Raw genomic sequence first — 24,655 nt, 5'->3', positions numbered from 1 at the left:
AGGGAAGCTGCTATCGATATTATTTCTGTTATGTTGTGTAACTGTTTAATGGTGTTATCTTTATTGCTATCTCCTTCCCTGTCAATGTATAGTGTTGGTCCACAGCGCAAACGTATTAGTTTAACAAAATCCGCATCTAAAATGGTGGCATATATACGTTATTTTCCCCTGTGCAATTCTCCATTTACTCAACAATAACACATAAAAACGTAGGGATCTTACAATTTCAGAGGCGTTTTTGTAGGAATACTACGTCCCAAGTTGTGGACCAACGTAGTTATTACACGTTTTTTTATGAGACTGGGTTGAGAAAGTAATGAAGTGTTTATTTAACTGATGGTCTCTTATTTGGAATACTTCTCTTTATAAAGTATGTGATTTCTTTGTTTATATTAGTTCACATATGTAACTGTTTTCAGAGCATTTTGACTTACATAAAGGAACGTAAAGTCCCTTTAAGTCGTTGCAAGTTTTACATTCAGGGTTACAAGTTTTATCTGACTTTTTTTCCTCAAGTTGAACTCATATTTGTTAAGCTTGTTTGCCTGCTATGATGATGATGATAACACCTAGTACCACATGTCTTCTTCCCCCCAGAGATCGGACGCAGATTTTGAATTAATTATAGCTCATTAGGCCACTCAGGAAATTCATATTTACAGCTATCGCACGGAAAGAAAACCTCAAAAAGCCAAAATCAAAACATGAGTTTTGGAACACATTAACACATTGAGTTATATCCTGCAAATCCTCTAAACCAGAAGACATCATTTCATGCTACTTGTGAGGATGTTTTGGCTCAGAATTTTTGAGTTGTTTTTGAGTGATCATTACTTATTTGTGTTATGGTGTTTTAATAATCTTGTAGATAAGCAGTTGTTTTTATGATAACTGGCTGTAAACACAAACCTTTAGTGGCCTGAGGCTTATTTTTCCCTTTACTGTCATTACATAAATCAAAGTATAAATCTGACAAATTGCGATTCAAAGAGCCCAGTGTAGAAAGAAGGATAAACCTGTAGAATAATGCTTGCTGTTGCACTGTGGTTTCTGTCAGCATGCAAACACATTGTCTATTTGTTTGACAAGAATCTTAAACATGTTTCAACAAAAACAGTCTCTGAGATTCAGGTTTCTGTTGAAGAATGACCTATTAATGAACCATCACCTCTAACCATAGAGTGCAACAACAAAACAAGCTGACACCCTCACATTTTGAAGCACAGCGAGCTTCAGACTTGAGAGTGTCTGAGAGGTTATTTCACCACTCAAGCTTGGAGTGGGGAACAACAACAGCAGCATGGCAAAACTCACTCACCTGTGTGTGCTGCTTTTGTGGGCAGGCCAAAAACCAGGTCAGTGTGAATCAGGCATGTTACAAAACGTGTTGGCTTTCTAGGTTCGTTTCTTTAGGTATCCATTTGAAAAGTTTTAAATGGCATTTGAAGTGAAATATAAGTGTATAACAATGATTGAATTGGTGCAAAAGTCTGGCTTCTGCTCCAATTAATTGAAGTACAAGATTTAGTTATACAAACTTTTCTTTAGACCTTAACTTTTTTGTTTGATTATCTTTTTTGTCGTCTCTCCTCCACTGTGAGTTCCTGAGTGTTTTGCTTATCATATCTGCAGTATTTCATCATCGCACTTAATAATCACTTCGTCACACATAGCCAGACAAGTGCCACAATCAAAAGGAAACTGCAATGCCGTTGAAATCTGTTGTACTCCAGAGTGTCTGCATTCGTCTTTGTTTGAAAAGAAAACAGCTTTTGTCGTTAGGTGCTGTTTATTGCATTAGGAGCCATTCAATAAGTGTTTTGAGCATTATGGTAAAGTGAAATTCAATTGTGTGCTTCAGAGTTTTCTGTATGTTCTCCGTCCCAGTTGTCACTCAGCAATACTAAACGCACATTTAAAGTATTTGTAGTTGACCTGCGGGTCTGCTCTGCACTTTTAAAAGTTCCTTGTATGACATGTTGTATTAATGGGTCCGTCTTTAGCCCTGACAGCTACCCCAGAGGGACTGCGGGTGAGACAGCAACCCCCCTCTCTCAGTGTGATGCGGGGTGAAACGGCAACCCTCTCCTGTCATTTCAAAGTTGAATCCCTGAAGTATGGGGTTCAGTGGTTCAAGATGAAGTCGGAAAAGCAACTCATCCCAAAGTCATCCAGGCAGTTCGTTGTGGAGAAGAATCAAACGTCCTCCCTGGTGATCGCTGAGGTAACACTGGAGGATTCTGGGTGGTATTACTGCGAGGTCAACATCCTAAAGAAAGATCCAGAGTTGGGCAACGGGACCGAGCTGGTTGTGTTAGGTAAGAAACCAATTCATCATTGCAGAACTTCATCAGAGTTGCTGTGCATGTGTGATGTTGCAATGCTGCTAATTATGTCTCATATGTCTTTTGTGAGGCTTGAGGCTCCATACAAGCGTCTGTTTAGACCAGAGGTGTCAAACTCAAATACACAGTGGGCCGAAATAAAAAGATCGGCACTAGTTAAGGGCCGGACTGGTTCAATGTTTATTGCAAAACTTATTGAAATTAACCTATTGCACATATTAAACCTGGAACTAACAAAGCTTAAATGATTGCCTATAAAAACAACATTAAACATTAAATAATCAGAGTCATTGCTTATGATTACATTTTTCCATAGGCCAACAACAGCTTAAAAAAAACAATTTCCCTCAAAGAAAAAAACAAACATGCCCTGTTGTCGCAAGAAAAAAAGTGCAGAAGGAAACATCCATTGAAACTCAGTTCGCAGCTCTGCGATGCACACTAAGCCAGATAGGCCTACTTGGCATCTCATCTTGGATGCGTGCAATATACCGACGGGCCAGATGATCTAATAGTAATTAGAAATTATCCTGCGGGCCGAAATTAAATCCACCAAGGGACGGATTTGGCCCCCTGGCCTTGAGTTTGACACATGTGGTTTAGACCATGCTTCACCGTAACAGAATTGGCCGGGCTCAATCTATAAAAATTCAAGTCATGGGAAATTCCCTCAGAGTTCATCTTTTTGCCTCAGCGGTTTCATGACAGATCTAGAAATAATCACCCCGGCACCATGTGCAGTGCCTTGTATCGATCTAGCCCAGGGAATTGAAACCCACCAGAAAACAAGGCAGGGAGGGATGGCCAAATTATTATGTGGAAATCTTTCATGCAGAAAAAAGCTTCCCTTTGTTTTTCTCTGGATGCAATGTTGCCTTCATCAAATTACAATTGATATTCCATTTGTTTACCCATTTTAGTCCTGTTCATTCGTTTTTGTTCCAGGTTTTTTTGAATGGTTATATTTACCAAAAATGATGTACAGCGCAAATAGTAAGAGTGCAAATAGAAGTGGAGATATTTATCATATAGTTCATTTTTCATTTGTGTTCTGTTTAAAACGTTTTTATTAATAAAGTCTCAGAAGACTTTATCAATGTGCACATTGTTCACCATGCAAACATCATTTATGTATGTTAAATAAAGCTATTTCTGCTTCATTTGTCCTTGTTTTAAAATAAATGGCTGCATGATAACTAATACATTACTACTTCATTTTCTCTTTCCATAATTCTGTCCTATTTTACTCTAATGCCTGCTTCATTGACCTAAATTTACATTCTGAATTATCTCATCTGATGTTTTTACTTGGTTTCTTACCTGTTCTTTTATTTTTCTTGCTAGCACCACCGTCTGCGCCCCAGATTTACCTCCAGATTCCCCCGGACCCTCAGACTGGTCAGTGGGCTCTCTTCTGTCTCACTGGGGGCTTCCACCCAAGCGAGCTCACCCTCACCTGGACCTACCAGAGTGCAGGAGCCATTATCGATCACCTACCACTCACCAACTGCACTCTCCCTGCGCCCCACCCTCATGCTGAGCTGTCTGAACACCTGACTGATGGAGCCGTGCTGTCTTCAGACCGCTTGGGGAACCCAAAGTGTTTCCAGGTGACGGACAACCACAGCCGGGAAGCGTATCTCTTCAGCGTGTTCCTCCTCCCACAGAAGGAGTCCTTGGAAACAGGGATCACCTTCACATGTAGCGTGCAGGACCACCCTGCAAGGACCGCGGCTTTGACCACCTCTTTCACTTGGGGTAAATGAAAGAACTGTTTCATTTCCAAACATGCTATACAGGAGAATGTAGTTTGCATAGCTTATATAATACAGCACTATATTATCCCCAATAGTTTTAAATATTTTATTTCGCTTTAGAGATATCATATTTTTTTTCTGTGAGTTCAGTTTGACAGATTTCTCTAAATATTACAAATCACTGCTGTACAAAATGTAGAGCACTTGTCATTTGTTTTTTTTGGAGAAAGAAACGCATATTGTTACTGAATTGACTCAGAATCTGAAAGTGGACTGATAAAACTGCTGAAGGCATCATTATTAGGTATATACAAAGTATAACCTTTAGCCGTTAGCCTGCAGCAATATTTCTCTAAAAGGAAATTACAAATAGTTTACAAAAAATTACAAAACTGAAATTGTACACGATCAAAAAGTTGATAACAACAGTTATTTAATAGTAATAGTAGAGAATATACGCAGAATTGTAACCATTAGAATACATGTGAAGTATTGTTTGTGGCCACCTGATAAATTTTACTTTAATACCCCCTCTACTTTTAGCTCTGGTTTTAGTCTTCACCATCTCCTGAGGAAAGTATTTGAGTATTTGACCCTTTCTTTGTTTCTTTGCTAAACCATGTTCACTGTAGTTGCACATTTTGCCTTGCTGCTGTTTGGGGCTAGGCAGTTAGTTTATCAGTTTACTTTCTATTGCCTTTTTATTTTAGAAGTAACATTGTACACTTTTTTTCACACAAAAAGCAATAGAAATCCAGCAAACAAACAGACAAAGGGGAAAACAAAGCATCAGAAAATACATTAATGTGTGGTTTATCAAATTTTGTTCTGTGAATGGAAATAATAGAGCTGAAAGAAACTGAAAATATTTTTGATAGTTCTCAATGGGTTTATCAATGGTTCATTTAAAAATAATGATAATAGCAGCCTTAAATGTCTTCATGTACACAAGTTTTTTACCTTTGACCAAAGAATGTTTTACAGTTGCTCAACTCTTGCACTTATACATAGATTCTCGGGCTAATTCTGGGAAATACTCCATCTGCAAATAAAATGAACTTGTAGAAATTAAGCAGGGCTTTTACTTCTGAGAAACCCGGCCCAACTTTGCTAGTCGAAATGCAACTTCCTTTCAAATAACGCAGTCTGTACACAGGTTTCAGGCACGACAGGCCTCACATATACCACAAGTCGCTTCTACTGCGTTTGCCCTACATGACTGTTAATGTGGGTCAGACATTGATCACTCCAAGGCAACAGATTGCTGCAATACTGCATACTTGAACAGATTAATGATTTTCCTAATCGATGTTTAAACACCTCTCCTCCCAGCGAGGAGGCGAGTGTCCATCAAGCAAAGCAAGTTCAACCTTCCTGATTTAATTCTGTTGTGCTCGAAAACATGATAAGTCGGTGCTAATCAGTGTTGGTCCTTTTCTTTCTCTCCAGATGCCTCCCCCAATGAGCTGATTGGACACTTGAACATTTTCAAGATGTGTTTCCTCTCTGCTGTGACCGCCATCTTTTTATTGGAAGGTAACTGTTGTTAAAGCTCTTAGCAAGAACAACAGGAAGTCATTAAGAGACTATATTTCATTAATGTTGTCTTTCTCTATACAGCAGTCAAACATTGCAGAGTGCAGGCAAAATGATGTCCACTATGTGAGTACAGTATAAGGTAGAGACCTTTGGCAAACACCATCATGTGCACACACACACACACACACACACACACACACACACACACACACACACACACACACACACACACACACACACACACACACACACACACACACACACACACACACGCACACACACACACAAACACACACACACACACACCCACACACACACACACACACACACACACACACACACACACACACACGCTCACGCATACATACTTTAAACACACAGTACAGGGCTGTTTTTTTCTTATTGCCTTGTCCTCCGTAACCTATCACACATTGTCAGGTAAAAGTCAACACTGACTCAGTAACCAATTATTGTATTCCAGGAAATACAAAATGAAATTGGAAAACAAAAAAAGGGACGCTGGTTGTTCCGTGCAGCTCATCTCGGCAGACCAACCTTTGACAAACAGCGTCACGCAAATAAAGTCATCACTGAAAAATGAGAATGAACTCAAAGGTTAATTCTGAGTAAATGTGTTAAATCCCCTTTATTAAAGTTTGTCCCGTTCTTAAACCTCTTGCTGTACACTGTTCTAGCCGAGTGTTTTTCAAAGTGGGGGCCCAGACCCCTCGGGGGGCCGCCAGGGGGTGCCAGGGGGGTCAGGCAAAGTTTGAGGGAAAGGGGAATCTTTTCTTTTTTTTTAAAGTTACAATTAATTTTCTTTTTTTAGATGTTATTAATAACTGCATATCTATCAATCTATGTGTCCTTTGATGCCAATCTTTTAATATTTTGTATTTATTAATATTTTATTTTATTGTTTTTAAATCTCACGACCACCCTTCAAGCCAATCAGAATCGAGCTGCCGCTACTGAGAGTGAAACTGAGTATCTGCTCAGCTGGATGAGAGCACGGATGTAGCAAATATTGACGTTTATATATATATGAATATAAATATGTTTATTGTTAATATTACTGTTGAATATTATATATAATATTATTAAGGCATTAGTAGCTTTCAAAAATGCTAAAAATATATGTTAATTGTTCATATTACTGTTCAAAATTATATAATATTATAAAGACAGAAATGACTTTAAAAATGCTTTTAAAATATGTTTACTGTTGATATTACTGTTTAATATTGTGATAAGAATGTTTATAACAGAAGACACAATCAATGTAATGAATGACAAACAAAAGATAAATAAAAACATTTCTTAGAAGAATAACTGATTATTAATTATTAATACAAATATATATTAAGAAAATGTATTAAGCTGTATGATTAATTAGTCATATTTTCCATCATAATGTACTCATCATTTAAAAAAAAAAATTGCAACAGGGGGGTCCCTGCCAGAGGATAATGCTATAAGGGGGTCCTTGGCATGGCAAAGTTTGGGAACCCCTGTTCTAGCCTACCATATATCGTCTAAATGTTGATGCAATGCTGATTTCTTTCTGCATATCAAAGCTGTTCATATCTACAACTCTTCATCGCCACGGTGTGCTGACTTGGGTGTTTTTTTTTTTAATCTGCTCATTGTGCCAATGGCTGGTAGTTCTCACATCTTAAACCATTCTTTCTGGTCTGTGTGTCAGAATGGATGATTCATGCATGATCCACCCGTCAAACAGATACAGTGATCAGCTCAGCCTCCACGCAGACCTAATCCTCACTAAACAGGATTACAGACCATGCCAGTGCTTGCTTGAGTGATAGCATTGTTTACGTGCGCAGTGTGTGGGGTGAGGTCTTGATTCACGTGTTTTAGGAACATTTAAGACCTACGCACACTGCAAAAAGCACCGAATACTGCTAGTAATAATGAGCTGTATCTACAGTGTAACCAGATTTAGATTAAAGTGATTTGGTGTCAAATAACCTTTTTTTCTGTTCAATAAAACGTGCTGTATCTCACAATCTGTCCTCATTTATTTTACTGTTTTTATGAATATTATTATATATGAAAAAGGTGTGCATTCGACATACATGGCTGTCAAGTTGATCACATCTAAAGTCATGTAATGCAGTGGATATAAAGATAAGTGGTTAACATGCATCGCTCACTCATCCAAAAAATATGATTAGATGATTTGTTTATGGAAATAGCAGATCTATCGTTCGTCCTTATGACGTCACATTACGTGTATCATCTCTAATCTGACTGCTGCATTTAGAAAATAGTCTTATGAGTCACACATTATGCAAAATATATGTTTATTCAATTTCCGTATGCAAATAGCATTTCTGTGTTTTCTCTTTTGCAATAACATCCCCCGTCATACAGATTTCAGATTTCATACATTCATACAGCATTTCATTCAAATATGCTTCTTTAGTACCACGAATGGTTTAAACATGACCATATCATCAAATCCAATATAAATAGAGATTTGTACACTAAAATCTGCATGACAATGGTCTCCCATGTAAGGCAAAACACAGAATTATATGTTCACATAAAAAGCAAACAACATTATAGCTGCATACTATGTGTTTTTGTAAAGCTGCACAAATCCCTGTCTCTCTTCCTTTTTTACATAATGAACATGTTGTAACAAAAAGAAGAAATATCCTGTCCATGGTTAAAGCTATTACGAAAGCTTTATCTATTATTGCTAAGAGGTGACGTCTACAACTGTTGCTTAGATATTCACTTTGTTGGCGGAGCACTCGGCAACACCGACTGCACGGAGGGAGACCTTTATGAAATCCTGCTGCTCCGTAAGAACAGTTTTTCCTTTAAAATATGGCAGTTCAAAGTGGTCTGGCTATTCTTATCACAGTGCATACAAACTGCTTAGGTCTGCTCCGACAGACCCAAGCTTTTCTCTTTGGTCTCGTTTCTCAGAGGGAAGTTGACCACAGAATCAAAGAGGGACATGCTGCACTGTATACATACAGTATGCCAGGTCATTCCCACACATGTAAAAAACATAAACATGGCATTGATTCCCTGCTTCCAGGGATGAAGAAAGAACATAGCGAAGGCAGCTGCTCACAGCTTTCTCTCAGTCAGCCTAGATAGCATTGATCTCTTCTTGTTTGTGTTCCTTATCTTTTGCAGTCTCGTTAATCCCCCCACACAAGGCCCTGAGCATGTGACAGGACATGCACCGGTTTAGGCGACTCCCAACCCCTGCCATCACACTACCAACATTCTTTCTCACAGCAGAAGAGGCGAAGTAGAAAATAAGAGGGTCTAGACAAGCATTAAAGGTGCAGCACAGCAACGCTTTGTCCCTCCAGTCGGGACTTCTCCATGTGATATAACCGACAATATGCGAGAAGTTATAGGGCCCGAAACATAAAGCAAACACCAGCATTGTTCCTAGAGCCATGCCGATGGCCCGGAGGCGCCGCCGGCGGTCGATGTGCTGCAGCTTGGTCAAAATCCTGATGAAGTTGATGTAACAGAAACTGCAAATCAGGAAAGGGATGCAGAACAAAACCACACAGAGCTCCAGACGCACGGGCAGGAGGACCCTCAGCTGGGCATCGGTAAAGTTTTCATAACACACTTCCTTCCTCTCTTGATCAACGGCAGTGTAGTTGAGGCCTAAGGTAGTATTCAGAGGCTTGTCAGAGTGGATAAAGGGCATGACGAACACGATGCTCAGGTTCAGGAAGGAGAAGATCCAGAAGAAGATGCTGGCGGCCACGGCATACACAGGACGGCGCTTCAGGGTGTGCTGGATGGGGAAAGCCACGCCGAGGTAGCGCTCCACGCTGACCGCAGTGAGGAAGAAGGTGCTGTTGTAAATGGTCATGTAGAAGATGAAGCCAGACAGCGGACACAACAGGTAGGGCATGTCCCAGAGCATGTTGTTCATCACTTCCTGCATCTTGAAGGGCAGGAAGAGGAGGAAGAGGAGGTCAGAGATTGTCAGGTTGAGGAGCAGGATGTCGATCGGCGTGGATTTCTTCCTCACTTTCTTGGAGAAGGTGTAGAGGGCGAGGAGATTAGCCGGAAAGCCCAGCACAAAGGTGATTATGTAGACGGACAGACACAGTCCGGTGTGGCACTCCTGCATGGTGGCCTCGGTGTGTGTCAGTCAGGCAGTCAGGGATTGAGATGTGTCACATTATGTCCTTGACCCTGGGGGGAATGAATACACTGCGGCACAGCAAGGTTTGATCTGTGAGGCAGTCAGAACCGCAGGAGACGAAGCTTCTTATTGGGTCAGTGGCCTGGAACAAACCCGGCGAGACGTTTTCCTGTCCCTACCGATAAACCAACGCTCATCATTTCCTCGAGGGCTTTGAGCTCTGCTGATAAGACAGAATGGAAAGAGATTAGCACTCTGCACAGCGCAATATTCCTACCTACTGGGTGTATGCACTGCTACACTTTTATAACACACCATTTTAGCCAACAAGCTGAGAGACCTCATGAAGATAAACTTTAATTCCTTTTTTCCTGTATTACCTCTTAATTCTTTTCTATATCCGTACTTCAGAGTTTATTGCGGAGCTGAATTATCTCTTAATTAGGAGTCAGTGCTTTGGTCCTGCCCATGGTTTCTTTATACAACCATAATGCCGTGTTATTGCTTCCTCCTCGTCGTAAATACAGCACAATGATGCCTTTATCATTAACGTCCTAACCCTGTTTTGAGTGTGTGCACAAATACTGAACATGTTGTGAAAATGATGACCCTCAGAAACATAATGACTTAACTACAGCGGGGAAATTAATATTTTCAATATCTAATGCCTGCCTCTTCAAACAAGAAAATACAAATAAAAAAGACTGAAGTAAATATCTATAAAAGCTTTCATTCACATTAACATATATATATATATATAACTATATGATAGTAAGAAAATGCTAGTTAAAGTAGTTCTTACCCTTTTCTGATGAGTTTCTTCAAATAAAGTGAACATGTGTGACAGAAGCTCAGCTCTTATAGTCCAGTCACAAACCAAGGGGAGGTTTTTTGTACTCCTCACCAATTTGAGCAACTTCCTCCTTGTCAGCATTTGTAAGTTCACACATTTTCTCACTACCTCTACAAACTTCCTATTTTGAGTTTCTGAAGAGAAACCCCATAAAAAAAGAAGTCATTGCGGCTTGCCTTATTCCACTGTGTGTTTCTTGGCACACTCCCATGCGAGGATTGCTCAACTGTTTGATTTGATCTCCTCTATTCCCCAGCCCTCAGCTCCTACCTGCTGTCGCCTGGCACGTCCCCTTATTTACATGATAATATAAACATCCAGCGCCGATAATAGAAATTATTATTAGGGAGATACTGCTGCAATTTATCTCCAACGCTCCACAAACATGGTTTCCGTGGAAACAACTGTCCCTTTTGCAATATGAGTGGCGCAGACGGTCATCTGCAAGCCTGTCTGATCGTATGTTATTAAATCACATTTAGTTATCCAATGCCCACGGCTATTAAACGGACGCCTCTTTAATATGAGAAGGAGGGGAAAAATGTATTTGATGCGAACGAGATGACCTGCTGTCAGAGGAGTCTCTCCCTTCACAACATGTGGATGTATAGTTTTCTACAGAGAAGGCATTTGTTTGAATAGCCATACTGTACACAATAATAGGGAAAAAAACGACATGTGGCTTATTCAGGAAAGGATAATGAGACTCTCTATTGCGAGATCTTTCAGTGTGCTGCCGGATAAACATCCAGGGATATTCGAGGTCAGTGGCCTTTTTCTATTTACGGCCTAATATCACATCAGCAGGGTCGTGTTTCTATTATACAGGTGAAACAGGTGAAAGCGGAGGAAGTCACGGTTAATTTCACAAAGTGAGAGAAAGGAGCTTTTGAAGTAATAATGATTCAGAGGTGTGCAAAGAGTCCTTTTGATGTTGGTTAATGTATGTAAATCACTCTGAGGCACCTTCACTTGAGCTTAGTCCTTAAAAACTTGAGTCCCCTGTGTGAGTTTTGGATATTTTTTTACCGTCTGACATCAGGCCTTAGTCCCCTTTACCGTGTCATTCACTTCCTGCGCCCTGCTCTTAATCTTATTCAAAAACCTTCTTTCAACTTCTTACATGTGTTTGCACGTGAACAAAGGGAGAACATGTTTGAGTTTCAGGCAATGAAGGCTCCTGTCTGAAACCATCACATTAGTATTTCCACACATACATTCACAAAAACACGACCACATTGTATGATGCAAGCTGGTTGGATGTGGTTTCACAGAGTGACGTCACAGGTTTTCTAAAATTACATTACATTTAGCTGACGCTTTTATCCAAAATGCAGTCAGAGCTCAACATTTCCTGTAAGACTTGGTTACAGTATTTCATCACCGCAGGACAACCTTTTTCAGAGACAATTCACCCCTCCTGACAAGAGACAGAGGACAAATCAAATGAGAAATGTAGACAGGGTCCCAATTTGCACTTTAAATATAATTGTTCACATTGGTCTATTAAAGCTCTGCGGCCAAAGGAACATTTTATAATGTACATTGAGCTGAATGTCTAATTTGCAAGGCTTGATCATTAAACATTACCTCATTCAGTTTAATAGCTTTCCCTGAAATGATTATTATCATTTATTATTGATATGATTTTTCATTATCGGAGCAAGCAGGGACAGGTGGAGTAAGGTCGTAGGTAGTGTTAAAGAAATGCTGAAGTCCTCCAAATTCCAAACCACATTCACATTTTTCACATCGTTCAGTGAAAATATATGTCTGGTTTTTTTGCCCACAAAGAAGGCTCAGTTAGGGTCTTTGTTGTGTTGTGTTTTGTTATAGCAGCGGTAGCAGCAAAAAGGCTCCACAGGGGGCAGCCGTGCGAGAAAAACATGGCTGATTCATTCTTTTCTGGTATGTTATGTGTGCTTAGACATGCACTAAACAAATAATCATGGAGGTTCCAGGCAGGTGTTGCAGGTATGCCGTGTAAAGCCGAAATAAGGGACTTTCCCAGCAGTGTCAGAAAGGTTGGGGTAACAAAAGGTGTTGCAACGCAGCAGCAGACACATAAACATAAGGTGCTTTTCTGATTTTGTGACACTGGATTCACGCAGAGTTGATGCAACAGGAAGATATTTGTAGAAGAAGACAAAATAACACAGAATAGATCAAGGACACGACTCTCTGCGACACAGAAGACTGGAGTCACTGAAGCAGCAGGAATACATTCATACATTATAAAAGTGAGGAGTCAAAAGATTTACTGGTGAATAGATGAATCAGAAAACCTCAGATCCAAATGCAGAAGCAGGTTCCTCTCACTACATCTGAATAATCCAAACAATATTTTTCACTCAATATAGATATACTTTATTGCCCTTACAATCTTTTTGTTCACCCTGCTAAGTATCCCAGAGGTTAAATACAGAGGGTGAGCAATAATGTTTAATGGGGCTGCTAACTATAAGTGAATTACATTAGTGAGTATTTTAAAGTAGTGTTTTAATGTCCCATGGTGTCTCTGAATATTTCATCAAGGAAATCTACCAGAAACAGCATTTTTTTCTTTGATTACTGAATAACAAACTCATAGAATGTATTAATTGAACATCTAAAATGTCAGCCTTCAGGAACCTGCTTGAATCCTAACGTGAGCCACCTTACTCGAGCATGGTGTTACTGAGAAAATAAACTGGCCATCACTGCATCCCTCAGCTACATACTCACTGGGAAAAAGACACTTTGAAGTTCAATTGACATGGCTGTTAGGAACAAAGTGTCTGAGTGCAGTGTTGTTTAAGGGCACAAACATGGGCAGTGTACACAAGAGCTGCACTGGATTTCCTCAACAGCCTTTTGAAAGGCAGGAATGAAGAGGAAGAGGATGTTGGCAGAAGAAGTGGACGGCATTGAGTACTTCCCCCTCATCGATTTACTGTAAATTGAGAAACTACAAATAAACACTCTGCTACCCAGCTTTTTCTGGAGTTCCTTCCTCTTATAATAATAATAATAATAATAATAATAATAATAATAATAATAATAATAATAATAATAATAATAATAATAATAATAATAATAATAATAATAATGCATTTTATTTATATAGTGCATTTCAGGACAAGGACAGGCAAACAAGTAAATATAGCCAAATAAAATAAACAAAATGCGAAAGAAGAAGGAACTACAAGGAAACCAATTGGCTTAGGTAAGAGACAACGTATGCAACCGTTATGCAAGATAACTTATCTTATTAAGTTCTGCTTTTATATATAAAGATATGCTCAATAAATAAGGTATTACTCAGTCTGTGAAGAAAGCACCTGCATTTAAAATCCAACTTAAGTAAAGAACAGAAGTATTATCAGTTAAATATTCTTATGTTTAATTTTAAAAGTACTGATAACAGTAGTGGAAATGTACTAAGTACATCTACTCAAGTACTGAACTTAAGTACACATTTGAGGTACTGGTCCTCTACCCGAGTATTGTTATTTTAAGTTCTTTATACTTTAAGGTAATTTACTTAATTGTACTTTAATACTTTTACTCGAACAGCGGCGTTCTGAATTAGCTGCAGCTTTCTAATAGATTTTTTAGTGAGACCTGTAAAGACACTATTGCAGTAGTCCAGTCTACTGAAGATAAAAGCATGGACAAGTTTTTTCAAATCTTGCTGTGACATTAGTCTTTTAATCCTAGATATGTTCTTTAGGTGATAGTAGGCTGATTTAGTAACTGTTTTAATGTGACTGTTGAAACTCAGGTCAGAGTCCATGACTACACCTAGATTTCTGGCTTTATCTGTCGTTTTGAACATTGCAGACTGAAGCTCAGCGCTAACTTTTATATGTTCTGCCTTGGCTCCAAAAACCATTACCTCAGTTTTATCTTTGTTTAATTGGAGAAAGTTCTGACACATCCAGTCATTGATTTCTTTAATGCACTTACTCAGTGTTTGAATTAGAGAATAGTCTCCTGGTGAAATTGTTACTTAAATGTGTGTGTCATCCGCATAGCTATGGTAACTTTTGTTGTTGTTTTTAATTATCTGAGCCAGTGGTAGCATGTAGATGTTAAAGAGAAGAGGCCCCAAGATGGAGCCTTGATGAACCCCACATGTTATATTTGTCAACTCAGATGTGTATTTACCTATAGAAACAACGTTTTTTCTGTCCTTTAAGTAGGATTCAAACCAATTTAGAACTGCTTCCGAAAGTCCCACCAAGTTTTCTAGTCGGTCTAGTAATAATATGTCAAACGCAGCACTGAGATCTAATAATACTAACACTGAAGTTCTGCCACTGTCTGTGTTTAAGTGGATGTCTTTGAAGACGTTTACAAGAGCAGTCTCAGTGCTGTGGTTTGCACGAAAGCCTGACTGGAACACATCAAAACAGTTATTTAAATGCAAGTAATTACTCAACGGTTGAAAAACAACTTTTTCAATGATTTTACCTAGAAATGGCGGGTTTGATATGGGCCTGTAATTGTTCATTACTGAAGCATCTAGATTTTTTTTTAAAGAGTGGTTTAATGACTGCAGTTTTCAGGGCCTGTGGAAAAATACCTGAGTGAAGAGATTTGTTTACTATGTGAAGCAGATCTGAGGCCATGCAGGAAAAAACATCTTTGAAAAATCCTGTTGGAATAATATCAAGGCAGCAGGAGGAGGATTTCAGAAGTTGAATAATGTCCTCTAGGTTTTTATCATTAATCTGATGGAACTGTGTCATGATGTCTGAACTGATATTAGGTGGACACAGGGACATCACAAATCAATGACTGCTTGTCTGATTTTCAGAATTTTTTCAGTGAAGAAGGAGGCAAAGTCATTGCACGCCCTGGTGGATAGAAATTCAGAGGCTACGGACACTGGGGGTTTGTTAGTCTGTCGACGGTAGCAACAAGGCACGTGCGTTGTTTTTGTTTTTGGTAACGATGTCAGAGAAAAAAGACTGTTGTGCGTTTTTCAATTCCAAATTATAAAGGCCAAGTCTATCTTTATAGATTTCAAAATGAACCTGGAGATTTGTTTTTCGCCACCTACTTTCAGCTTTTCGACACTCTTTTTTCTGTTTTCACGGTCATGGCCTTTCTCCATGGAGATATTTTCTTGCCAACCCTTTACCTTAGTTGGAGCAATGGCATTTATAACATTTTTACATGTTTGAATTAAAATGATCTACTAGCTCATTTACTGAGATGTTAGCAGGGGCGAGTGTGGAAGAAAAATTCTGAGTAAACATTTCCCTAGTATTTTCAGTTAAATATCGCTTTGTGGTTAGCTCTTTTTGAACGTTTTTGTGAGCAGAAATAGAGCTCTCAAAGAAAACACAAGAATGTGTAACATTTCTTTTTGAAATACAGCAAGATTTTTCAGTACTTAGATAAGTTTCACCTCTTGATGTACCAAATAGAAATCTTCTTCTGATGTCTATTTTGTTGTTGAAAATAAATGTCAAATGTTGTCCTTTTTTCATTTTTGAACAGTGGTAATTGGAAACAGCAAGGCTTGCTAGCTCTTACAGCTAATGTGTCCAATTTCACAGTTTATCTGAACAGCATCTTACAGTGTCAGCAGCCTCTTATCAGTAAATGTGTTTTGGTCCACATCAGAAGAGGCTAACCGCTGTCTCCCATGGGACTGTGTGCTCAGCCACAGCAGGTCAGACGCAACAGACACGCTGCTGAATGACTGCCACTGACATCTGCTTCCATCTCGCCTCCATAAGACCTCAGTGCATTTGAAATAAATAGTTAATTGTGTTACATAAAGTAGATATCTCAACAATGGGGAGATTGTGGCCCTGTGCTTCACGGACTTGAGCATCCCAGAAGCCAATGGGATTGGCTAATCCCTCTGTTAATATCCAGAGCATGAACCTATAAGCTTCCTTACATTTGTGGTGGAGGGGAAAAAAACAATACAATTCTGCCATCTCGACAGAAGAGTTCAGCGGCTGCTAAGCCACCATATTGCTATTTGAAGAGTGACTTTGCTTCCAGCTGGACTCATTTTATTTCCAGTGACACATTCATAAAATAAAGCTTGCTACGTTGCAAAGATAATCTTGCACATTTGGGTGGAAGCCTTATCAAGTCTGACGTGAGTCCAAAGAATAAACTGCTAGAGGACGGAAGAATCTGTGTGAAAAATAGACACCATGGAGGCAACATAGAATTTAAAGCCATGACAACTAATTAGTTTTATAATGATCACATCAATTGCTTTAATAGAGAAATAACAAAAGGAAACTATGGTGTCTCATTTTGAAGTTCTGTGCAGGCTACTCACACAGTTATCATTTCAGCCAACAACAGTGATACCCTGCTTTGTCTTATAAACACAGAAAACAGGATTAGTTTTCACTACTACTAATGATCAATGTGAGGATTTTCTAAACTTCTCCCCACTGGGAACAATGCCAAGTCACACACCTGTACAATGAATCCAAGTCGAGGGCCTTTATTGGGTTATCTGTTGCTGGGGACTCACAAAGTGGTTATAAAAGCAGAGCTGATATCGAGGCTGATGGATGTCTAGAGGTGCTTTGAAAGTGGGCAGAGAGCGACAGTGTTAATGTTTGAGGTTCCAAAGCAATAATGCTCTCGCGTCATCAGGCCTTTCATTATGAGGCTGAAAATGATGAATATGCACAACAGGAAACTGCTTGTTGATTGTTTACAGGGCTTGTTAAACCGCTCTGCGCCGCCCATCTATTATGTCGCCTTATTTGAAAACCAGCCTGCATTGTTTGTCCTCTTCTTATTTACAGTACAATTAGATCCTTGATTACCAATATGTTTAGTTCTGGCTTTCATACAAAGACCTGTCTCCATTAATCAGTCACGAGTCAAGGTCTTGAATACAAAATGCTCCGAGTCCGTTCAGAGCCAATAGAGTTTAGTTTTTATTGTGCAGCTGCAGAGAGCGATTTATTTACTGAACCGATGCTGAAAAGCTGCTGATCCTCAGACCAGGAGCTTAGATCATAGAGATAAAACAATTCTTGGAAGATCAAAAAGCACAGCTCTTAAAATGCATCTCATTATGGGAGCGAAAGAGAGTTGAATCAGTGGTGTGGTCAAACAGCGGGTGATTGGCGAGATTAAAGGACGCTGCGAGACGGCGGCATCAAACTCATTCTTGGAGGTCGGTTAAACTTGAAACTCACTACTCTTCTGATTAGAGTTTAACAATTGTTCAATAGACATACAGAATACATATTTTTAATCTCTGTGCAGCATTATAGGAAATAGAGCGGGAAACTATACTGTGCTTCAGTATTCAGGTGAGATTACATTTTAATGATCACCACAGGGAACATTTGCTAATATTTGAGAGCATTTAGATGAGTAGGCTAGTCAGCTGCCGATTATGTAACAGCAGTAGGCCTACTCTTCTGTAAAATTAGTATCTAAAATTGCACTGCCTGACTTTTTCTTTCACAAGAAATGTAATAAAAGATACATTGACTATAGAAAAACTTCCTCGTTTGGAGAGCATTGTAATGTAATGGAGAAATGCCTTCCTAAATGTTTTTTTATTGAAGTGACTTTACATATAACAAATAAGATAAAACAAACAGCATCACGACATGTCTTGGTTTACTTGAAATGAAATGAAGACATGACACAGTTTAAGAAATACATTGAAAAGATAAAATGAGGGAGAAATGGTGCAGAACCTGAAACCTAATGGTTGTTGGACTACGTACCTTAATGTAAGTATACAGCGTCTTGTTTAGTTCATTTTCTTTCAGATGTTACAGTACATTGCAGTTTTTGTCAATTCAAGTAGTTTTCTCTCTTTAAATATGTTGTAAAAAAATATAATACAGTACACCACAAGGCGGATTTCAATGAAATATTCCTACTAAAACTCGATTACAACCATGCATCTCATCATACTTTGTGAGCATGAAGACATTTTGAATTAGGTTGGGAATAGATGGGACTCACAAAGAAAGATATGTGAATTAATGGCTTTTCCTAAAGTTATACAGCGTATCGATTTGGATCAAAAGCAGGTTCTGATTTTTGGTTTATTACTTATCTGGCTCTGAAAGCTTGTTTCAAGTATTATGCAATATTAATTGTCATGACTTAAAGGTCCCCTATTGTAGTCATTATAAATAATATATTATAGGTCTCAGATATATATAAAACATGCCTCTGAATTGTTTGGCCCGAAATAGCAAACAGATGATGCATTGTAACATCCCATAAACCCCTCTGTTTCAGCCCTGTTTGAGCCCTGTTTCAAAAGCGCTGATTCTTTATCTGTAGCTTTAAATGCTAATGAGCTACTGCTGGCCACGCCCCTCTGCGAGATGATTTATTTTAAAAAACACAATGGTGCTCTAGGAGGAGTTTCAGGTGATAAGGTGGTTGGTTATTGGCTAATGGTTGCACAACCCAAAAAACATTGTGACATCACAAGGTGGCCAGAATCTGATCTGCTCATTATCAGACAGGTTTTTATATAAATGGATCAGGATAAAAGAGAATATTTTGTCCAAAACATTTCGGAATCTCTTAAAGGTAGGGTAGGTAAGAATGGAGAAACCAGCTTGAGTGCGCTAGAACTTGAAAATACACAACTTAAAAATCTTCCCCTTCCTTCAGACTTCCTTACAGAGCCCCTCCTCCAACACACACAAACGCGCACATGACCAATGAGGGCACCATATAAGTTTGTGCACAGATGGAAGGCTGACAGGCAGGTAGGCCATCCAGTTATTTTAGCCGGCTCAGATGATTGGTCGTGCTTTTTACAGCGCCACGGCTTCCACAGATGACGTTTTTTTATGTATTTATTGTCAAAGCATTTAATGTATTCATTGCTATCGGAATGTTAAGAGCATTCCATGGAATATAACAAAAAGTGTTTCTGAAGTGAATTACCTACCCCACCTTTAATACAGACAGGGACACTTATTTATGTATAAAAGACATGAAAAAGTGGATTTTGCTTAACAGGTGGCCTTTAAAAAGCAACACTCAAATCTGGCAATAACATATCAATAGAGAATATTGTTTTAGGGTTTAAAACTCAGCTTATTTTTATTATTAAAGGAATGGCTTGATTATGAGAAGAACTTTCTGTGCTGCAATTTGATGAACTGCTTTTTCTTTTACTTTTAAAACATGTGCAATGTGCATCTTCTTTCCGCTTCACGCCTTTGGATTAGTTCTGTAAACTGCTAGCCGCTGTTTCCTTTATAACACTTATCTACGTGTGAAGAGTAGTTCCATTGTAGGTAGTTGTGATGTTCGGTTTTATTTTTCACTGTATTGCCGTCTGTTTCTTAAAAAGGGGAACATCTTTAAACATGAATGTGTGATTCGTGACTGTATCTTCAAAAAAAATGATGTTAAAGATCTGTTGAAAAGGCTTGAAAGAATTCCAGTGTATTGGTTTGATCAGATTTTATTGACATGTTTCTTCAAATGTTTTTCTGATTGGTGCATATCCAACGGACCTCCACGCAACCTCAACATTATTAGAAGACCACTGACGAATCCCAACTAGCTTACAGAAACATTATATGTTCAAGTAGAACCCCATTCATATCACGTGAATCTGTTTAAGAACAATTTTTTTCAGGGCATTTGGTATAAAATAAAGTTAAGTGAAGCTTTAATAAATGTACTGATGAGTCTAAATAAAAGTATCCAAATGGAAATTGACAGTGCAAAATACATTAATCATTTCTTCTGTAGAGCCTCATAAAGATTCAAGCTCTTAGGGCTCCAATTGAAATCCTTACCACCGAAGATTGTACAGATTAATAAAAAATATACTTTCTTTGAAGAGCTTTTGCTTATTCAGGCTGATAGAAGCACAATTTTTGGGTCAGAAGAAAATGTATTTTTCTAGAGACCTTCAACTTCCCTTGGAAAAATATTTTCCTTATCAAAAGCCATTCCAAAAATATATGATATTGAGCCATACAAGTGAACCCTGCCAAAAGAAATTGTAAATGTCACTGTTAACTCCCCCAAAGGTTTTTCTTACAACATTGGCATTTTGAAGGGCAAAGATATTCCAGGGTTCTTTGGGCCACATATTATATCATAAGGTAAAGAGAAATAAAAAGAAGCAGGAACATATTACCAAAACAATGAGCTCAGTAGTTTATATACATAACTAAAGCAATGAATATATTCTCAAAATTAAGCTTTTCGTTAGCCATTAATTGACGATTTTGGCAAACTTATATATCATCCACTTTCCAACCAACGAGGCTTGATCTTAGAAACAAGTTATTGTACATCTGTGGGGCAATATAAACAGTAGCAGGGGTTTGCAGATCTCCTTTTGATGACATTGATGATGAAAGAGATAATTCTGGGACGAAGGCACCAAAATACTGAATATACTCTGTTTGGTTTCTGTTGTATTTCACAATCACAACTAAATCTGAGCTCTCTGGGGCCGTTTCTCAATCTCTAGAAAACTGGCTTCCAAGCCAATATTTCAAGGATGCTACGTCATCAAGTGGCGCAGCAGGACCGTTCCAATGTCCAGCATACTTGGAATTCCACCGAGGCAGCTTCCTTGGTTTGGGGGAAATTTCGAAGCTGCACATGGGTAGACTTCGCGTCCTTAAAATCCCCACAATGCTTTGCGCACGGATCAATTTCAATAACCCTTGCGGAGAATGGCTGAACCGACGCAGCACACATTTTAATGTAAGTATGTAGTGGCGTATGTAAATATGTTACTTTGTTACATTTTCTCAATGTCGAGGAAGGCTGCTCCAGAGCCACTATTTCAAGGATGCTACGTCATCGAGTGCCGCCGAAGGACTGTTCCAATGTCCAGGATGCTTGGAATTCTACCGAGGCCGGCGTCCTTCCATGCGGGAAATTTCGAGGCTACACATGTGTATCCTCCGCGGTCTTAAAATTTTTTGGCGGAAATTGTGCTCCATTTAAGGCGGGGCCTCGCATATGAAGCACACCTGTTAGCCTGTTCCACCATTCTTCGTTTTCCGAGGCTAGGAAGGATTCTTGCCTCGCTTCTGAAGGACCTGACTGGACTGGAGGGACATGTCCTACCAAGGAAGCGTCCTCGACATTGAGAAACACCCTCTGTCTTTCTCTGGTCTGCTTATATTACATTACTTAGCACCAGATGGAAAACATTGTACCAAAACATGTTTAGTTTAATTGCAGTATGCAAAATGTGCAAATAAATTGTAGCCATTCACTTTGGTTCTGTAATAATGGATGTATAATTGGAGATATTCACCATTATTATACATTTTGTATACATAGTTTAAAGCCCCAGAAGTTCTTTTTCGATGTTAACTGTGACTAAACCCAATGCAATTCAATTTAACTTGACATTTTGCAATCAGAAATGTTTAATGAGTCGTTAAAACAGAGATAAATTCATTACGGTTGATAAATCTGTCACTCAAATCCAATCACATTTCCTCCTGTGGGTGTAAAAAGATATATTTAGAGCTTAAAGTAGTCAAGCCCAAATAAGTAGGGCACGCTTTATTATCAAATAACACACATTCATACACACATGGGGGCCAAATGCCGTATTTAAAGAGAATGTAGCATGTTAACGACAGCCTGACCAATGCTAGTGGCTGATCGCGGGTTACTGAAACCTTACACGCTGATGGCTGGACATGCATTCATTGAATCAAGAGAACATGTACACATCTTTACTATTATGCAGAGTTTATAGTGTTTTGTACCATGTGAGATGGCAGAGCAGCTGTGGAGTTTTAGTGTAGTGCAGCTGTAAAAACCTGCCTTCGGTACACACTGTTACTTATCGTGAATATTAATGCTAGGCTTTACTATCACAAAAAAGTAGGCCAATGGCATAAACCTGTCAAAGAGTGACTGAAATCTACCGGCTGGTGTCATGCAAATACAAGTCTATGGCCTTTCCACAGGATATGTAAAGTTCCACTGACGGTCTTATGATAAAAGGTATATGGGTTATTCAGGCTCATACACGTGCACCATACAGCAAAGATACCATTACTCAGTATTAATAACCACGACGGGGTCAAAAAAGTGGGTCTAAGCAGAACTAATAGAGCAAGCAGACGTATTGTTATTCATCCGCTACCACAACGATCTGCAACACTCTTAGTGTTTCTGAGAAGCTGTGATCTGTTGTCCATACTGTCTTCACACTCTGCTCTTTGTAACCTTTAGCTGGCGAGTTGGCATCTTTGAATTAGGGATGCCAGAAACTGACCATGATCAAAATCGGACAGCCCTGGCGAATAATAATCGATTATTCGACGCCCGCGCCCCCCCGCAGGAGAGAAAAAAAAACCCTCTTGCATTTGACCTCATTTGCACTTTGTCAGTTTGAAGTAGTTCCACGAGGAACTCTTCTTTCCTTTGTTCATCTTTAGTTGTGTTCTCACTACAATAAATCAATCGCACGTGTGACGGAGAGGGAGAGAGGGGGGGGCGGGGGGGGGGGGTGGGGTCGGTGTGTAAAAAAATAATAATAAGAAGAAAATATATATAAATAAAATCGAATTTTAAAAATAATTTTCGATTATGGAGACTGTAACGAATATTCGAATAATCGAATAATCGCTGGCATCCCTACTTTGAATCTCGCGTCTGCTCTAAGGTGTTGGTTATCTGGCATGTAGCAATGTTTCGTGTGAATCCCAACAAGGCGTTGCAACAGTGTGGAGTTTGTTGGGCATGCATAATTTTGTAACTTCTGCCAGAAGAAATAACAGAATTCTTCCTCATTTAAATAGAAAAAGCAATGAAATACACTCTTGCCCAAGTCAACACAACAGTGGTTTTCCGGCTATTGCCACACCTGTTCTGGTGTGACCACTAGCTTTATGTGGCTAATGTTAATTAGCCTCATGCAATGCTCCTATTTCTCACTTAGTTCTCTTTACTCAACTATTTTCTATTTTACTGGTGCTATACTATGTTTTAGGAGTAACCATTGGCTGTCCTGAGTCTGACCTGTAAACGTGATACCCCTTTCCATAAAAATGTGCGAGTGTATACAACTCTTACTGGGTTTTTGTTGGTGTGTCACATTAACTTTATAATCATGCTGAAAAGCAGGGTTAGTCAACCATGACTATCTATCTATTACCATGACTATCTATCTATTACCAATTCAGTCTTTCTTTTAAACTCTCCAATCCAAGTTTGTATCTGTTGGAAAGTCTGACAAAGATGGTTCAATTTCTTTGTGTTTTTCCCAATAATCAGCCAGGTAAAATGACTGAAATACTGAGTCTGGTGGCTTTGAGGAGATCATATTAATTGTATGTTTTGCACAGTAATATATTGTAATAATTATCCCTATTGATTTTATACATTACACATTTACAGTACATATATCAATTGGACCAAAATGCACTTAATGGAACATGAAATTGACAAGTATCCCCCTTTTAAATGCAAGTAACTGTGCTGCTTTCTCTCTAATCTTGGCTCACATTTAGTGACTTGTGCATCTGCTCTGTTGCGTGCGATCATCTCTCTCTCTTTCTGCTGACTTTGAATTAACGCTGCAACCCATGGCTTGCTTATGAGAGGAACTTTCTGGTCTGCAATTTAATTAACTGCTTTTTTTGTTCAATGTGCATCTTCTTTCTGCTTCACGCCTGTGGTTTAATTCTATGAAATGTGAGCTGCTGTTTCCTTTATAACACTTATCTAGGTGCGAAAAGGAGTTCCATTTTAGATAGGCGTGATGTCCGGTTTTATTTTATTTCATCTTTCACTGTATTCCCCTGTTCTATGCTGCCGTTTTTATTATGCCATCTGTTTCTTGAAAAGGGGCAAATCTGTAAATATGAATGTGTGATTACATGATTCAAAAATGATTTTGTATTTTAAAGCCACAGATGATATTAGAGATCTGTTGAAAAGGCTTGAAAGAACTCCTGTGGTTTGTCTCATTTGTTTAACTGAGAAATATCAGTAGGCTTTTATTTGAAAGAGAAAGCACAGTGACAATATGAAACACATC

General features: G+C 38.9%; 2 protein-coding genes across 3 annotated transcripts in view; one reads left to right on the top strand and one right to left on the bottom strand.

Annotated features, from left to right (window-relative positions):
• LOC307013334 (tyrosine-protein phosphatase non-receptor type substrate 1-like) overlaps positions 1–7,662 on the top strand; it is a 7,966-nt gene extending 304 nt beyond the window's left edge. The window contains exons 1-6 of the mRNA XM_079640696.1: positions 1–1,355; positions 2,004–2,318; positions 3,690–4,103; positions 5,552–5,638; positions 5,723–5,764; positions 6,123–7,662. The exon at positions 1–1,355 is cut by the window's left edge and continues 304 nt beyond it. Coding sequence (XP_079496822.1) covers positions 1,301–1,355; positions 2,004–2,318; positions 3,690–4,103; positions 5,552–5,638; positions 5,723–5,754 — 903 coding nt within the window. The 5' untranslated portion in view covers positions 1–1,300 and the 3' untranslated portion in view covers positions 5,755–5,764; positions 6,123–7,662. The remainder of the gene's footprint in view (positions 1,356–2,003; positions 2,319–3,689; positions 4,104–5,551; positions 5,639–5,722; positions 5,765–6,122) is intronic.
• Positions 7,663–7,948: 286 nt separating this feature from the next.
• Positions 7,949–10,778, bottom strand: LOC307013129 (free fatty acid receptor 2-like). 2 transcript variants are annotated; one of them, XM_079640392.1, is made up of 2 exons: positions 10,600–10,778; positions 7,949–10,020 (listed from the first exon to the last, which is right to left on the bottom strand). In XM_079640392.1, exon 2 carries the CDS (start codon positions 9,780–9,782, stop codon positions 8,769–8,771), a length of 1,014 nt encoding a protein of 337 aa, XP_079496518.1. In that variant the 5' UTR covers positions 9,783–10,020; positions 10,600–10,778; the 3' UTR covers positions 7,949–8,768. The 2 variants fall into 2 exon arrangements, with proteins under 2 accessions (XP_079496518.1, XP_079496517.1); XM_079640391.1 differs by having other exon boundaries at positions 7,949–10,017.
• Positions 10,779–24,655: the final 13,877 nt, after the last annotated feature.

The sequence above is a fragment of the Notothenia rossii genome, assembly GCF_949606895.1.
Source record: "Notothenia rossii genome assembly, chromosome: 7".
Classification (NCBI taxonomy): Eukaryota; Metazoa; Chordata; class Actinopteri; order Perciformes; family Nototheniidae; genus Notothenia; species Notothenia rossii.
This window is presented reverse-complemented; position numbering and strand designations above follow the sequence as displayed.

Bases quoted from the DNA above. Each gene is read 5' to 3' on its own strand.
- LOC307013129 (XM_079640392.1), bottom strand. From the start codon at position 9,782: ATGCAGGAGTGCCACACCGGACTGTGTCTGTCCGTCTACATAATCACC.